This window comes from Macaca mulatta, chromosome 15 (genome assembly GCF_049350105.2).
Source record: "Macaca mulatta isolate MMU2019108-1 chromosome 15, T2T-MMU8v2.0, whole genome shotgun sequence".
Taxonomy (NCBI): domain Eukaryota; kingdom Metazoa; phylum Chordata; class Mammalia; order Primates; family Cercopithecidae; genus Macaca; species Macaca mulatta.
The window spans coordinates 123,344,071-123,362,021 of NC_133420.1; the positions used below are offsets into that span (position 1 = coordinate 123,344,071).

Consider the following 17,951-nt stretch of genomic DNA (forward strand, 5'->3'; position numbering starts at 1 on the left):
TGACATCCTAAATCTGCAAGACCACTACCCGAGGACAACCCCAGGACACCGTCTGCAGAGTCCAGAGCCACGAGCCCACAGTGAGAGGCAGGGAAGACCTGGGCTGGCAACAGGCGCAAGCTCAGAACCAGCCACAGAGAGCCACAGACGGGTCAAAGCCACTGACAAGGACCTGTTATATCGTAGGACAGAGGCAGAAACAAAACTCCACTTGCCACTCACAGTTGTCTGGCACCTGTGCTGTACCGGCTGCCAAGTGAGCTTGGGAGGTACCAAGTCCCAGATCATCTCCTCCCACTGAAGGGAGCAACCATCTCCCACAAAGAACCAAACTATAGGCAAAGACACAGTAAGAAAGGTGTCCGTGCAGGGGGAAAACTGTAGGACCCGACACGAAAATGCCAACGTGCAGGAGAACGGGAGTAAAAGCTCACATGCCCAACTAGAGGGGATTTGTTAAAATTACAGCAGATCCATACATGGTCACTAAAAGTTGAATAAAATGCATGTGATCACCAGGCGCTGTGGCTTACGCCTGTAATCCCAGCTCTCTGGGAGGCCAAGGCCGGCAGATTGCTCAAGTCCAGGAGTTCAAGACCAGCCTGGGCAATATGGAGAAACCCCATCTCTACAAAAAAAAAAAACAAAAAAACAAAAATTAGCTAGACGTGGTCGTGCGTGTTTATACTCCCAGCTACTCAGAAGGCTGAGGCAGGAGGATCACTTGAGCCCAGGAGGTGGAGGTTGCAGTGAGCCAAGTTCACACCACGCACTCCAGCCTGGGCAACAGAACCTTGTCTTTAAAAGAATAATAATAAAAAAAGAACATACATATGTGGTGATACAGATACAGATTTATGCTAATTAAGTAAAGAAAGTCAGGTTACAAAATGACATGTAGAGTATGATCTTATTGTTTTAAACTGCACATCCCAGCAGTTGGGGCCCAGCTCCACTCCCTTCTGTCTGTGTCCATGTCCAAAAAGGTCTGCAGGAGCCCTGGGGTGCTGTGGCGCCTCCTGTTGGTGCCCCCAGACCACCTCAGCAACTGGTGCCATCTGTCGTTCCAGACACAGTCTGCTTCCTTAAAAGCAGTTATGTGCCCAGATTATAGGCATAATTTTAACAAAATTTTCTGAAATGATCAGGAATCACTTTCATAACAAGAAAAAAAAAAACCCCACAAAGTTCATTTGTAATAAGAAAACATGGTGGCTCATGCCTGTAATCCCAGCACTTTGGGAGTCCAAGGCAGGCAGATTGCTTGAGGTCAGGAGTTCGAGACCAGCCTGGCCAATAAGGCGAAACTGTCTTTACTAAAAATACAAACATTAGGTGTGACAGTGCACACCTGTACTCGGGAGGCTGAGGCAGGAGAATTGCCTGAACCTAGGAGGCGGAGGTTGCAGTGAGCCGAGATCACACAACTGCACTCTGGCCTGGGTAAATACAGTAAGATCCTGTCTTGAAAAAACAAAAGAAAAAATTGGCACAGATAGCAGAAAAGAAGGCAGGGCTTAGGGTGTGGGTGGGTTTCTGGTTGCACACAAGCAGGACTGCTGTCTTCAAACTATCTCAGGCTCCCAGAGACCATGGGGTCTCCAAGGGCTGCCAAGAATCATAGGCAGCATCAGCTCATGAGACGTCAGGACACGCAGCAGCAGCCAGGGCCCGGCTCCTATCTGCAAGGAAGGTGTCCTGCATTTCAAAGTCCCCACGGGTCTATGTCTTTACCCCAGACTTGTGAAGACACCCCATTGTGGTAGGACCCAGCCCTGAAGGATTTCTGTGCCTCAATTCTCTCCATTTAAGGAACAAGCCAAGGAAAACCTGTCCCCAGGGTTGCAATGAGGCTCCAACAGGATAGAAAACATGGTTGAAAACATTCAACAAACCAGAGAGGACCACAACATATGGATGATATTCTAGAGGGAAATCCTACAGCCCAAATGTGTCCTGCTATTTACAGATACAGATAAAAGGCAAGAAAGGGAATCTGCATCTGGGGGTGAGAGGCGGCGAAGCTCCGTACTGGGAGCCCTGGTGTAACCAGGTGGCATCCCCCAGATCCCCCAGGAGGCTCTGCTGACCGCCTGGCCACCCATGGAGACTGCAGAGTCCCAAGGCCCCTGTGGCCCCCACCGCCTACCTGGGGAAGGCTGGGCCCTACCTTGGCAGCGAAGGCTCCTGCTGAAAGGGCTGGCTTCACAGACTCGCGGGCCTTGGGGCCCGAGCCCCAGTCTTAGGGTGCCTGCCCGGCCCTTGTCCGAGCCGCTCAGCAGCACCCGTGTGATCACGTGCACCAGCTCCCTGATCACAGCCCTTGTGCAGTGGGGCCCACTGGCCAGGCCGTTAGAAGGGAAGAAGAACGGCTTCAGGTGGTGTGCAAGCTCACTCCAGTCAGCCACAGGGCTCCGGGCATCTTTGCAGCCATAAATCAGCTCACCATTCTTCAGGCAGGGAAAAGAGAGAGGGAAACGTCAAACCACCAAGCTTGTAGGAAAAGAACTCAGTCCCCACCACCAGCAGGCCAGGCAGCGGGTGAAAGCCAAGGGCCCTGATGCTGTCGACCCAGTCTGGGGCCACTGCATACTCCGGCTCCTCCAGGGAAATCCACCCTCACGGGCTGTGCTATCAACCAAGCACCAAACGTCAAGACATGAAAAGGAAGGAAAGTTTCAAAAACTAAAGAGCAATGCCCTGGCCTGACCACCGCCCCCCAGACAATGATCCACAGTACCTTCAGAAGCCGAGAGCAAATGCTCACCACAAGTGACAAACTCCCAAAGCCACCAGCCCAGTTACTCAAGAACCTGAGGGCCTTGGCTCTGGCCCTGAGCAGACAAACATGAGGACAGCCGTCAGCACCAGCACCTCAAACAAGTGTGTCCTGGGGTTCAGGCCACACCCAGGGTGACCCCAGTGCTGGTTGGTACAGCTGAGCCAGATGGTGGGAGAAGCTGCTGGCATTTGCTGGCTTAAATGAAGCCCAGCAAAGAAACTCCTTACATCATCATCAACATTCAGGTTCACACGTTCCCAGGGTACAGGCAGTGACATCTGCTGCCGTGCCTGGGGGAGTCAACACATGACTCATGGGGGTCTGGGTGGTGCCCAGGAGAAAGGCCCCTGACAGCGGCCAACCCCAGGAAAGTACCAACTCTTTAAACCTGATTGATTGATTGATTGATTTATGTATTTTTAAAACCATTTTTTAATGTTTTTGAGACAAGGTCTCACCCTGTTGCCCAGGCTAGAGTGCAATGGAGCAATCAAAGCTCACTACAGCCTTCAACTCCCAGGCTCAAGTAATCCTCCCACCTCAGACTCCTAAGTAGCTGGGAACACAGGTGCAAACCACCACGCCCAGCTAATTTTTTGATTTTTTTGTAGAGACAGGGTTTTGCTATGTTACCCAGGCTGGTCTTGAACTTCTGGCCTCAGCAATCCGTCTACTTCAGTCTCCCAAAATGCTGGGATTACAGGTGTGAGCCACCACACCTGGCCCACACCTGGAACTTCAGAGCTTTCAGGGTTTTCTGCCTTGCTGGCTTTTAATACTGAACCGGACGAGATCGACGGGAGAGCTGATGAAACGCACAGTAGGTAACATGCCTTGGCGGCGTGACGTGTTATCTTAAATCATTCTGCATCCCTTCTCTTAATCCATCCCCTTTTCAACTCTTTTGAAACAATCCTAATCCTCGGGACTTTTCCATGCTGATTTTAACAGAAGCAGCAGACAGCCAGAGTTCCAGAGACCTTAGGTGCAGGTCAGATGGGGCCAGAAAAGGGTCCACCTGGGATAACATGCCAGCCTTATGATAGGCTTCAAACAAATCCCTGATGAAACAGAATGTATCTTCAGGGTTTAAATATTGAGTTTATAAAAATAAATTATATAAACATGAAATAAAAGCTACTGTGAAATATGCCATCCTTTCCTGGATTTGGGAAGGTGCAGGCAGACGGGGAATGAAGCCGATTCACTTGCCCAGCAGCCAGCACCATGGGTTTCCAACCAAGACCTGGGGAGGCAGGTCAAGAGCAGGCCCCACCTGCCCAGCGCTGAGAGGCAGCCAGCCAGGCAGCAGGACACCACCACATGCAGCAGCAAGGAGAGGGGCCAGGGCTTCCGCTTCGCCAGTCGCCTCATCCAGACCACGGCACATAGGAAGCTGACAGGCCCACGCTCAATAGCCCTGCCTCCTCTGAAGGATCCACCTGCGATGGCTGTCAGCTCCTGCAGGGAGTCCAGGACTCTGTCCCCAGGTGTCACTTATGTGTGATCATGAGGCTACAACTGGGACTGAGGTGATGACAACGGGGACCCCAGAGGATGCATGTCCAACATGGGCCCGGCACTCTGACTGCCACCCAGGCCTGCCCTGCCCTACATCTCATGCCCTCCCTCCCCAACAGCCTCTCCTCTGCAGATGCCCCAATCCTGCCTGGCCCCACCCCCACCTCCTCTCCCTTGGACACCACTGCCAGCAGCAGGCCAGATGATGCCAGCCCAGATAGTGCTAGAGTCATCCTCACCCACGGTTCACCCATTTGCTCATCAGGGGAGACCAAGGCCCACCCCGCAATTGTTGGGGCTTTGGTCAAGCACCGCAGGGCCATGGACAACCCAGGGTCACTCAGATGCTGTGCTTGTGGAATCGTGCTCAGAAAAAGGTCAGGGAAAGACAGGTCTGGAACTGGAAGGTCCCAGGTGATGGGTGAACCAGTCGGGGTATGAGGACCCCAAAGGGGATGTCCAGCACACACGACGTGCAGCCCAGCCCAACACCCTCATCTGTGAGGTCACTTGAACCTTCGCCGGCCCCACCCTGAAACCACCGTAGAATCAAAGCAGCTCTTACCTTAAATATCTTCAAGTTGTTCTGTGCCTCCTGCAGCAAACTCTTCAAGGCAAAGTGCATTCTCTGTTTGTTTCTAAAAGGGAAAAGTGTTAACATGCTTTAAAAGCAGCTGGAACTGACCTGTCCCTGCACACACACCTGCTCGTGGCTCAGAGGACAAGCCAGGTATTTTCCTAGGGGCCGCTGGGAAACCTAGGGTCCAGCTGGGTCCAAACAGTGACATTCTCCCCTCACTACAGCCCCACCATGGGCTCCCTCCCCGGACGGTTGCAGACACAGCTCCACAGCCTGACACGCGCTCACTAGAGATGTGGGGGTTGGCCCTGACCCCAGGCCTTCGGGAGATGTGAGGGACCCAACTGAGGCACGGGAGTGGGAACCCCACCAGCCGCACCACAGCCCAACCCGAGAGGGGTTATGGGCTGCTCTGCCTCCCTTGTTCCTCCTGCCGCAACTTCCAAAGGCTCAGGGGTGGCAGGAGACCTGTGACGGGCCATGAAGGGAGTGCCGGGAGCCAGGGAGAGGCTAGAGCCCCAGGGAGCCCTCGCCCTGCAAGCGAGGAGCTGCAAGGCTGGCCTCCTCCCCCACCCCCACAGAGGAACCTCTGGAGGCCAAGCTGCCCATGCAAGCACGCGAGCCTGACCCTGCCAGTGGGGACAGCCCACGAGCACGCATTCAGAAAGGCTGCCAGTATCCACGCACTCTCTAGCTGACTCCTAAAAGCCTGCATTCTACAACATTCCAGGGAGGGTTCCCTACTTATGTTCTGACACATGAATAAATTCTCAACAATGAATCTTTATTACTGAATGCTTCACAATTCACAGCCTTTAGGTGCACAGGGAAATCCACATGGGACCCACGCGTGAGCGCACCGCCAGCCTCGCTGAAGCCTTGGAGCGAGCGGTGTTGGTGCCGCCTTCTGAACGAGCATTCCCAGTGTCTGTGAACTTTTTAACTTCCAAAGACAACTCTGTGTCCAATCTTTGTTCCAGGAAGTTTGCAAGGGCATCTAACCGAAAGCACTGACATGGCGGCCAGGCGTGCACACAGAGGCAGTGCTGAGCGCCGACAAGGGCAGGGGCACAGAATGAATGGCTGGAGGGCAGCGGGGGAGGAAAGGGGAAGGAAACTCACGCAGCGGAGTAAGAAAACTCGGACTCACCAGAACAGCTCTGCAGTAATGGGGGTCCCAGGGAGGGAAAGGAGATTGGAAAGAGGAGCTGTGTGCTGATCAAAAAGGACAGCAAAGGCTCACAAATCTACATCGCCCTGTGGCCAGGGACTCTCTCCTGGGGGTGTGACGGGGGGGGGGGGGCCTGAATCGGGGCAGGGCACTGCCATGAGTCCCAGGTCCCACCTCCCTCCACCTGCTCCCACCCTCAGCCCTGCCTGCTCCCTCTGCTGCCCCTTCTACCCCAGGGCCTGCTCGCCAGGCCCCCAGGCCCCGCTGCGGACTGACCTTCCCCAGCTCCCAGCCACTACCGCCTTCCTGACCACACAGGCTCTGGCAGGACCGGACTCTGAGCTGACCCAGGAAAGTAGTGTGCAGGATGCACAGCAAAGCTCTGAAGGCTGGGGAGCGTGGAGGCAGCGCCAAGGTGGGCAGCAGAGCCCAGGCACCTGGTCGGAGGCTGCAAGCAGGCCCTGCCGGGGCAGAAATGGCCACCACAGCAGCAGACTTTTTAATATCCACAGAGGAGGCAGAGATCCAAGGTACAAACAACCAAACTATGAAGGCCCAGACTGAGGCCTGGAGGTCAAGGCTGAGCACCAGTTGATTTCTGACACAAGTAGAAGACAAATCTGGTCACAATTCGGATGAGGGAACAACCAAAAGTGAGCAAGCACCTCAAACAGTGAGCACAGAGACAAGGCGCGGAGCACAAAGCCACAAGCGTCTACAGCGCTGATGGCAAAAGAGAGCCCTGAAGACAGAACACGGCCCTCCCCTGCTTCCTACCTCATGAAACACCCCCCACCAGGCACTGGCCCCCGCCCCACTCATCTCCAGGGAACGTGACACAAGGGGGCAAAGGAGAAGCGTTCTCTTACCCTGAGTAGAGATCAAGGGGACAGTATCTGCTGATCTGCCTCCATTTCCCAGTGGCTACCTGTGAAAACACCAAGAGGAGGGCATGAGGTGACTGGCGCTGGTGACTGCACTGTGCCAGCCGAACACAGAACAGCATCAGTGATGAAGACAATGAAGACGAGCTGCAGCCTTGCCCCGGAAAAGGTGCCACCACCTCTGCAGGTGCACATCGCTAAGTGGGGGAGGGAGCCACTTGACTTCCATTCAAAGAAACCTTGGCCCCATCTGTGAGATGTGAGGTGGCGTGGCCCCCAGGCCAGCCCTTCACAGGAGCAGGGAAGACAGCGGCAAACACCTTCAAATTACATGGCTAAATTTTGGTAATGAGAGTAACAAACCTTCAGAAGTTACAATATCCAGTAACAGGGAAGGTGTCCTTAACAAGAAATTTCATGTTGCCAGTGGGAAGATAAGTTGGCATAACATTTTGAAAGGCAACTTGCTGGTATCCACCAAACTTTAAAATGTTTATGTTCCCTGACTCAGCAAATCTACAAGGAACCTAGAAGAACTAGCACAGGGCAAAGGTACAGAGACAAGAATGTTCCACTGCAGCCTTCCTGCCAACAGCAAACCCTGAAACCAAGAGAGACACTCATCAGTAGGAAAATGACTAAATAAATCACAGCCCATCCACTAGTGGGGCCAGCACACAGCAAGCAATTTATTGAATGAAGAAATGCACAAATGATATGCAGCCACTACCAGAAAGAGGTAGAGTTAAAAGTCACAAAAATTTATTCAAAGGAAAAAAGCAACTGGCAGAACAATGGATACAGTGTAACGTCAATTTTGTTTTTTTTTAAAAAAAAAAAAAGCTTATGTGCAAATATCCATGCATATATCCAAATATGCACTGAAAAAGCCCTAAAGAATATATCACAATCCTCAAGGATTAAATGAAAAAAGCAATTAGAAAAAGTACATATGGCATGATCCCATTTTTGCTTTGCAAGAGTGTGTGTGTGCACGTACAGGCATGTAAACATTAGAACATGTGGACAGACATCACTTCATTTCCACCTGAATTACATGCATATTTTTGTGGGCACAGAAAGAAGTCTGGAAAGATATGCAAATATATCTGACAATATGAGTTGCCTGGGAAGGCAGGTTATCCAATTCATGCCATGTCATATGTTACCAGTTATATGAGCAGGTAGTGCTTTATAGTAAAAAGTATTTCTTAAACATCTGTCACATATGTTGAAAGTGAATGGTGATCATGAAAATCGCATCCTAAGGGATATGGCTCACAGACTGTCTTTCCCCTAAGAGCTCAGATAGTAATCACACCACAAAGAAAAGAACGGGTGATGTTGGTGAAATAGTGGAGCAATGACCTCCAGAAATTCTCTCCTCTGTAAAGGCAATCAGAAAACCGGTTAAAAAAAAAAATGTCAGAATCAAAAATTTTTGAACTCTGGAAATTGACCATAGACTTGCAACAATCCAGGACACATTTATTCAAGAAAAACAGCTAAATCTAAGCAAGATCAGTGAGCTTGTTGGCACTTTAAATGCCATATTCCCATCCCCGTATCTCTAGCTCCAAGGGAACCTTGAAAACCAACAGCCGCAATCACAGTGAAAACCAGCTGCCCAACAGCCACAGAGGGCGCAGATGAGGGCAGGACATCTCCAAAGCCTCGTTCTCTGACAATCACTATTTGACCTGTCTCTGGATTCCCGGAAAGATCACGCTTGCAAGGCTGTCTTCACTGACCTGGCTCAGAACTCACCCGTGCAGGAGGCCTTTTAACTGCCGGCATGTGTCGAAAACGTTTAGAGGCAACTGTTTAACTTCATGGTTTCCTTGGAAGGTGAATAAAAGGGCAAACAATAGGCTAACCAAAGCCAAAAAGAAAAAGCTGAGTAACGAGATGTACACAGAAACTCTGAAAGCTCCAACATACACCTAGGAATCTAGAAAGTCATGCAAAGACCCAGAAAAGAACGGAGAAGGCCCTAAGCTCTCACTTGAGCTGATCTGAGGCTCCGAGGAAGTGAAGGGCAAAGGCAAAGTTATCAAACACCCTAGTGAGTACTGAGTGGGCCCAAGACACAAACAGAGCCCCGCAGCAAAGACTAGGAGACTTCCTCATTCTGGAATGCCTGCCAGTAAGAAAACATCTGTGGACCCACTCACTGCCCACTAAGCTAACTGAGCAGACTTTACTGGCCACATATGACGACGAACACAGACTTCACAAACTTAGCGCGGAGAAGTCCCTAAACAAACAGTAACAACTACAAGCAGCAGCAATAAAAAATCCTGGAGAGGGAGTAGAATCTAATTCCAGAGGGGCCACATTATATTATTTCAAATGCCCACTTTCAACCTATCATCACAAAAGACGCAAAGAAACAAGAAAGTACTGCCCATATACAAGAAAAAAGACAATCACGAGGCTGCCCCTGAGGAAGCCCAGACACTGGACTTACTAGACAAAGACTTCAATCAACTATTTTAAATACGCTTAGAGCTAAAGGAAACTAGGGACAAAGAACTAAAAGCAACAAGGAGAACAATGTCTTAACAAATAGAGAATATCAATAGAGAGGTAGAAATTATAAAAAGGAACCAAAAAGAAATTCTGGCCGGGCATGGTGGCTCACGCCTATAATCCCAGCATTTTGGGAGGCCAAGGTAGACACACTGCCCAAGCTGAGGCATTCGAGACCAGCCTGGGCAACATGGTGAAACCCTGTCCTACAAAAAATTCAAAAACTAGTTGGATACGGTGGGGTGTGCCTGTAGTCCCAGCTCGGTGGGGGCTGAGGCAGGAAGATGGCCTGAGTTCAGGGGTCAGGCTGCAGTGAGTCATGTTCATGCCACTGCAGTCCACTCTGGGTGACAGAGCAAGACCCTGTCTAAAAAGAAAAAAAAGAAAGAAAGAAATTCTTTAGTTGAAAAGTACAGTAACTAAAATGAAAAAGTAACTAGAGGGGCTCAAGAACAGACTTGAGTAGGCAGAAGAGAAAATGGTTGAATTTTAGGATAGAGACCAAGAGATCTACAGCTAGACACACCAGAATCAAACTGTCACAGGACAAAGACAAAGAGAGAATCTTAAAAAGCAGAAAGGGAGAAGTGGCTCATCCATACAAAGCACCTTCCCTAAGATTAACAGCTGATTCCTCATTAGAAACCATGCAGGCCAGGAGGAGGCAGGATCATGACATATCCTCGGTGCTAAAAGAAAGACTGCCATCCAAGAATTCTAGATCTCCCAAGACTATCCTTTGAAAATGAAGAAGAAATTAAGACATTGCCCAAATAAACTGTAACTAAAAGAATTTATTGCTAGCAAACCTATCTTACAAGAATTACTAAAGGGGGTCCTTTCGGCTGAAATAAAGGATACTAGATAGTAACTAAAATCCACAGGAAGAAACAAAGAGCATCAGTAAAGGTAACTACCTAGGCAAATATAAAAGAGGATATAAACACATTTTGTAATTCTTGTTTCTCTATATAATTTAAGAGACAACTGCATAAGGTTGATACAAATCTGTATCAACCAGAACATGATGTAGAAACATCTAATTTGTATCCCAGTAACAGCACAAAGGTTGGGGGAGGGAGCAAGGCTTTAGAGGAGCAAAGCTTTTGCCTATGATTGAAATGGAGTTGGTATGAACCTGAACTAGACTGTTGAGGTTATTATGTTAAATTAATACTCAGAGCAATGAGATAGAAAATCAACAAGAATGAAGGCTTGAACAACACTATGAACCAACCAGACCTAACACACCTATAGAAAACTCCACCCAGCAACAGCAGGCTACACACTCTGCCCAAGCAAACATGGAACAGTCTTGAGGAAGAACCTTACGTTAAACCACCAAACAAGTCTCAATACATTTTAAGAGTGAAATCGTGCAAACAATATTCTCCAAACACAGTGAAATGAAACTAGAAATCAGTAACAAAAGGAAATTTGACTCACAAATATGTAAAAAGTAAACACTCCTAATTATCAATGGGTCAAAGAAGAAAGCAAAAGAGAAATCAGAGAATGAATTAAGATAAAATGAAAACACAACATACCAAAATTTATGGGATGAAGAGAAAGCAGTTAAAGATTTATTAAAAGAATGATCTTAAATGAATAACCTAACTTTCTACAACAAAAAGCTAGAGGCCAGGCACAGTGACTCACGCCTGTAATCCCAGCGCTCTGGGAGGCCAAGGCGGGCGGATCACAAGGTCAGGAGATCAAGACCATCCTGGCTAACACGGTGAAACCCCATCTCTACTAAAAATACAAAAAGTTAGCCGGGCGTGGTGGCGGGCGCCTGTAGTCCCAGATACTCACTGCACTCCAGCCTGGGCGACACAGTGAGACTCCATCTCAAAAATAAATAAATAAATAAATAAATAAATAAATAAATAAATAAATAAAGCTAGAAAAAAAATAACACACTAAGCCCAATCCAAGCACAGGGAAGGAAACAGTGAAGATTAAAGTGAAGACAAATGAAATAGAAAATGGGGGAGAGGGAGCAGAAAAATGAACAAAACCAAAAGTTGTTTCTTTGAAAAGATCAACAAATACGACACAATCCTTTGGCTAGACCAAGGAAAGACAGAAACCAAATTACTAAATTCAGATATGAAGAAGGGGACACTACTACTGACCTGTATGCCAACAAATTAGATGGAAATGGACAAATTCCTAGTAACACACAATTACCAAAAAACCCACTCAAGAAATAGAGAATCTCAACAGATTGGTAACAAGAGACTGAATCAGTAATCAAAAATCTTCTAACAAAGAAAATCCCAGGACAAAATGCCTTCATTAGTGAATTCTACCAAACATTTCAAGAAGAATCAATACCAATACTGAAACTCTTTCAAAAAACTGGAGAGTGAAAAAAAAATAATTCCTAACTCATTCCATGAAGCCAGTTATTACCCTAGTACCAAAGTCAGAGAAGGTATCACTAGAAAACTACACACCAACATCCCTTATCATTCAAAAACCCTCAGCAAAACCTAGCAAACTCAATTCAGCAGCATATAAAAGTATCATACACCATGAGCAACTGGGATTTGTACCAGAAATGCAAGGTTAGTCCAACATGCAAAAACCAATGTAATATGCCAGATTAATATAGAAAGAGGAAGATATCTTGCTTTGAAGTGATAAAAATGTCAGCAACTAGATAGAAGTGATGATTGCACGACCTTGTGAAGAGACTAAAACCACTGAATTACATATTTTAAAAAGAGTGAATCTGGCGAACACAGGCCGGGTGCAGTGGCTCACACCAGCACTTTGGTGGACTGCTTGAGCCCAGGAGGTGGAGGCTGCAGTGAGTATGATTCCATCACTGCACTCCAGCCTGACAGGGTGACAGAGACCCTGTCTCCAAATTTAAAAAATAAAAAAGGTGAACATGAATCACTTTGTGAAATGAAATGTCAACTAAAAATATCCGCATTTTCTTTTACTCTTCTGAAAACTGTGTGTGCCCATGCCTCAGCAGCAGACCCCCGGCATGCAGCTAGAGTAGCCCACGGCTGGGCGTTAGCTCTCCTCACCTTGAGGTGCTGGTGCATGCAGTAACGACAGACCTTATGCTTCATCTCATGCGTGACATCACTCGAGAAAGGAATAAACCCACATTTTGGCTGTAAAATAAATAAGGAGAAAAAACATTTAGGAAGAAATCACGTACCTCTAAATAGACATATCACTGACTACAAGATAATGAGTGCAGCAAGATAATTACGCATAAATGGCCCCAGAAGCTGTTTTCATTTGCACCTCCCAGTGGGAACAACACTTCCTGCATCAGATCACACAAACATCTCTGCTAGAGGACCCACAGCCGGAACGCTCACTGGGGAGGGTCAGCGGCGCCCTACACTAGCGCAACACAAGCACAACACACAGTAGCTTTGTGCTTTTATTCAAGAATGTCACTGCAAGACTCTAAAAGAGATGGACCCAGGACTCCCAGCTCCAAGAAGCAGAACCATTGTTCCCGCTGACACTAGCACATGGCCCGAAAGGGGCCCATCTGATAGTTGCTAGGCTCCCAGAAGGTCAAGGAAGCCCCATGCCCTCTAAAAGCTGCAGCCTCTGAGCATACACAACACACAGGCCTGCGCTGAGCCTTGGGCACTGGAGATGGTGGCTGGGGAAGCAGAACATCCACCCACAAGTGAGGAGGATCAGGAGGCATGAGCTCAGGCCAGGAGTGTGACCCAGAAATCACGGCCTTTGAGTTGGAGGAGGCACGTGTGAGGCAGCTTCCTGAGGGACTCTGACAGCCACCCCTGACGTGGGCAGCAGAGAGCTGAAGCAAGGGGGCCCCTGGCCCAAGCAGCCCCCACTACCTGGCACCACAGAATTTCAGGACTCCTGGCCATGACACACCAGTGCCTCTGAGGGTCACACTGGCCTTTGTGCCTCCAGGAAAATCCGTCCTGAGCAGGACACGGGGAGCTTCCCAGTCTAGAGGGCAACCTGCGGATGGGGCTCCTGCAGCACAGCAAACAGCAGCCAAGCACCAAGCAGGCATGGCCAGCAGGGTGGGGCACAGAGGAAGGCCCCAGGGGACCATGGCAAGCCATGCCCTCTGAGCAAAACGGGGTGGGGGGACCCAACACGCTTCCCTCTGGTGACCCACAACCAGGGCTTGTTGTAGCCCAGGCATACAGGGTGGGTGACCCTCGACCAGGGCTTGTTTTAGCCCCAGCATGCAGGGTGGGTGAGGTCTCCTGTCATGAACTACCAGGAATGAGCCTGAACCTGGGGTCTGGGAGCCCTGGCAGGAACCAGAATGCAGGCGGGGGCTGTGGAAGGAGAGAAGCAAGTGGAGTTTCCAGGAGCCGAGAGTGCCTACCACTCACTTCAGTGGGAACTGGAACCCAAGGCACAGGACTCTCAGACTCACTGCCCAGGACTGACCTTTCCCCCTTACCCACACCATCTGCCCCTCGACAGGTCACCTTAATCTCTACACACAGAATGGGCCGGTGCTCTGCAAAGCGGTAGGTTTGAAGTCTGGTTAAATTGGGAAGGCACATAGCGTAACCACTGAGAGTGTCCAGGTCCTTGTCACAGCGAGACTCTGGAAAACAGAGCAAGGGTCATACAGAGCAAAGTCAGTGAGAGAGATGAGATGATCCCTGCCCAAAACACGCCCCACCTTGTCCCTGGTTCCAGGGGGCATCTCTGTGCCTGATGAAAACCTCATGTTTCCCTGGAGATTGTGGAACACCAAGAGTAACAACATGGTTAAGGCCAGGCACGGTGGCTCACACCTGTTATCCCAGCACTTTGGGAGGCCGAGGCAGGTGGATCACGAGGTCAGGAGTTCAAGACTAGCCTGGCCAACATAGCGAAACCCCGTCTCTACTAAAAATACAAAAATTAGCCAGGCATGGTGGCATGTGCCTATGGTAGCAGCTACTTGGGAGGCTGAAGCAGAATTGCTTGAACCCTGGAGACGGAGGTTGTGGTGAGCCGAGATCGTGCTACTGCACTCCAGCCTGGGCAACAGAGCGAGACTATCTCAAAAAAAAAAAAAAAAAAGAAAGAAAGAAAAAAAAAAGGTGGGCACGGTGGCTCACACCTGTAATCCCAACACCCAACACTTTGGGAGGCCAAGGTGGGCAGATCATGAGGTCAAGAGATAGAGACCATCCTGGCCAACATAGTGAAACCCCGTCTCTACTAAAAATACAAAAAATTAACTGGGCGTGGTGGCAGGCGCCTGTAGTCCCAGGTACTCGGGAGGCTGAGGCAGGAGAATCGCTTGAACCAGAGAGGCAGAGGGGGTTGCAGTGAGCCCAGATCGCGCACCACTGCACTCCAGCCTGGCGATGGAGTTAAGACTCCATCTCAAAAAAAAAAAAAAGAAAAAATAACGTGGTTTATGTAGGGGGTAGTTTCAGGCCTTGTGGTATCGGTTCAAGCTATGGAGGGGCTGGAGACGGCAGTCAGCCACACGGATGGTCAGCCATGTCGATGTGCCTGAGCCCCAATGAAAACTCTGGACACCAGCCTGGTGGGCACACTCCACGAGTGTGTCACATATAGTCGATGGGAGAGTGAATACTGCCCACACCACCCCTGGGGAGAGGACCCAGAAGCTCATGCCAGGTCTCTCCCGGACCCCACCCCTGCACCTCTCCCCTTGTCTGGTTCCATCTTTATCCTTTTCCTGTAATAAACCATAACCATGAGTAAAACAGTGAGTTCTGTTGGTCCTTCTAGCATATTATCAATCCTGAGGGTGGTCTTGGGGATGGTCCCTTAATTCCACAACACCCTTAGCCCAGGAACTTGAAGAGGACGGGGCTGCAGGCTCTACCTTCTTTCACATCTAGGCCCTTCCCAGTCCCCAGTGCTCCAATATTTCCCCAGCACCAAATCTGCTGGAAGCCGTGGTATGTACAGAACCAAACAAGCCTGGGCTCCAGGGACAGGCTTTCCTCCTTTAACATAATGAGCCTTACTCCAAGTCTGGTTCTTATCACTGGCGTGATAAACCTCCCATGGTTGTTATGAAATGGCAGGCTGAGCAGCAGAGCACCCTGGAGCCGGGCTCAGACCGCATTCACTGAGAGGAAGAACTGGAGCCTAGCCACTGTCCTGTGGCCTTCCCGCCTCCTCAGCCTTTCCTGCAGTGTGCAGCCCATTCCTCCCTGCTCCAGCCAGAGACTGCAGACCCACAGAATGGTTTGCTTCCATTTTCCAAATCAAATCAGGAAAAAATTTTATACTGGCCAATTCCACACCCTCATTGCCTGGCTGTGCTCTGGGCAGAGGCATTTCCACCCTCAACTCATGAAATTTATCTCTTTGATCACTGATTGAAAAAAAAACCTTTGACCTGGTTCCTGTCCGTAAGGCCATCAGCAAGTGCAGAAAAGGGAGTGGGTGGGGATGGAGGAGAAAGGGAGAGGCTAAGGGATGGGAGGGGATTGGGGAAGGACAGCATGAGGATGGGGAAGGTGATGCCACAGAAGGCCCCTAGATTCCCTGTTCCTCAGAAGGACATGGACCTAGCCTAGACTCCGGTTGGGGGCAGCTTCCAGGGCTGCAGACCCTCCTGGGCCAGGCCCTCCCTCCTGAAGCTCAGGTCACCTCAGTTTCCTTTTGCCTCTCCCAGGCCTCTGGGAACCTTTCCCTTTCTTAAGTCTGCCCCAGACCCTCCACCTCCAGCTCTTCCCTCATGCTTTTTTCTGTGGTATTAATTGGTTCTTTCTTGTTTGTTTGTTTGAGACGGAGTCTCGCTCTGTCACCTGGGGTTGGAGTACAGTGGCGTGATCTCAGCTAACTGAAATCTCTGCCTCCCAGGTTCCAGTGATTCTCCTGCCTCAACCTCCCGAGTAGCTGGGATTACAGGCGCCCGCCACTACGCCCAGCTAAGTTTTGCATATATATATATATACACACACACACACACACACACACACACACACAAACATATATACACACATATATACACATATATACACATATATACATACATACATATATATGTATTTTTTTTTTTTAGTAGAGAAAGTGTTTCACCATGTTAGTCAGGCTGGTCTCGAACTCCTGACCTCAGGTGATGTGCCCGCCTCAGTCTCCCAAAGTGCTGGGATTATAGGCGAGAGCCACCGCACCTGCCTTTACTGGTTCTTCATCACATATTCTGTGCAGTGCTCTGGTTTCCTGATAGAGAAAATTGTAACCATGAGCTCCCAGGATTTCTGTCCCTGATAATGAAGTTTCTGGCAAAAGAATTACTGAAAATTGGCTGGGCGTGGTGGCTCACACCTGTAATCCCAGCACTTTGGGAGGCCAAGGTGGGCGGATCATGAGATCAGGAGATCGAGACCATCCTGGTTAACACAGTAAAACCCTGTCTCTACTAAAAATACAAAAAATTAGCTGGGCATGGTGGCAGGCGCCTGTAGTCCCAGCTACTCAGGAGGCTGAGGCAGGAGAATGGTGTGAACATGGGAGGTGGAGCTTGCAGTGAGCCAAGATCGCACCACTGCACTCCAGCCTGGGCGACAGAGCAAGACTCCAGCTCAAAAAAAAAAAAAAAAAGAAAAGAATTACTGAAAACTGCATATACCTAACATGGACAATCATTTCAAATGGAATATTTTAAATTACAAACAATATTTGTAAGTTAAACACCCTTACCTGGTCTTTCAGATTGTATCTTTAAACAAAGCTGTTTCACAAACTCTAAAGGTAGCTGAACGACTTCCTGTAAGAAAACACACAAAATTCTCAGGGTGAATTGCACAATGACATGAACACAATGCCACAGAAATGCAGGCCTAAAAATAGTTGAGCTGTAGGTTTTTATGTTATGTGTAATTTGTAATATTTTTTAAAGTTTACTGCTTAAAAAAATCAGTGTGCAGGTTTTGGGAATAAAAGCTGCTCTATGATTTTCAAGACATGTCCAGGTTAAACAGAGACACGAACATTTCACTGCAATCGGTGGTCAGCTCTCAGAATGGCGGGCCCCACGGTGGTGACCAGCCTCAAGGTCAGTGTCTCTCGCCACCAAGCACCCCTTCCGAGCCCCTTTCTAGTCTTCACAGCATTTATGGACCCACAGCAGTTCTTAGACCACATGGAAGACCCTTACTGACCACTCAGACGACCTGAGGACCTCACGCTTCCACCTGAGGAGCAGCTCAGCATCTGAAGAATCACTTATCTCAGGAAGGTGGCCTGTGCCTCCTCAGCCCTGGAGGATGCGGCATAACCAGCATTGTCCTCCACATGGCTCTTCTATGCAGTTTCCCAGATGAAAGGTTTTTATTTAAGCCACATTGCTTACCATCTCCCCATCCTCTCGTGTTTCTAGAGTGGCAGAATTGCGACTTCTGAAAAAGTCCCAAAGGGACACAGGAGATCTACTAGGCTAAGAATGGTGGGATCCTGCCCACAGAGACCATGCCTTCCCCACCCTGCGCCATCACACCCATGCCCCTCCACCACCACCCT

General features: G+C 49.2%; 2 protein-coding genes across 3 annotated transcripts in view; one reads left to right on the forward strand and one right to left on the reverse strand.

Annotated features, from left to right (window-relative positions):
- SUSD3 (sushi domain containing 3) overlaps nucleotides 1–17,951 on the forward strand; it is a 399,581-nt gene that overhangs the window by 69,062 nt on the left and 312,568 nt on the right. The gene's annotated exons all lie outside the window — the stretch shown is intronic.
- Nucleotides 1–17,951, reverse strand: part of IPPK (inositol-pentakisphosphate 2-kinase) — a 62,090-nt gene that overhangs the window by 26,746 nt on the left and 17,393 nt on the right. For both annotated transcript variants that reach the window (XM_015117268.2, XM_077966343.1), the window contains exons 4-9: nucleotides 17,133–17,199; nucleotides 13,934–14,055; nucleotides 12,518–12,607; nucleotides 6,924–6,982; nucleotides 4,869–4,941; nucleotides 2,171–2,450 (exon numbers count right to left, since the gene is read on the reverse strand). In XM_015117268.2, coding sequence (XP_014972754.1) covers nucleotides 2,171–2,450; nucleotides 4,869–4,941; nucleotides 6,924–6,982; nucleotides 12,518–12,607; nucleotides 13,934–14,055; nucleotides 17,133–17,199 — 691 coding nt within the window. The remainder of the gene's footprint in view (nucleotides 1–2,170; nucleotides 2,451–4,868; nucleotides 4,942–6,923; nucleotides 6,983–12,517; nucleotides 12,608–13,933; nucleotides 14,056–17,132; nucleotides 17,200–17,951) is intronic.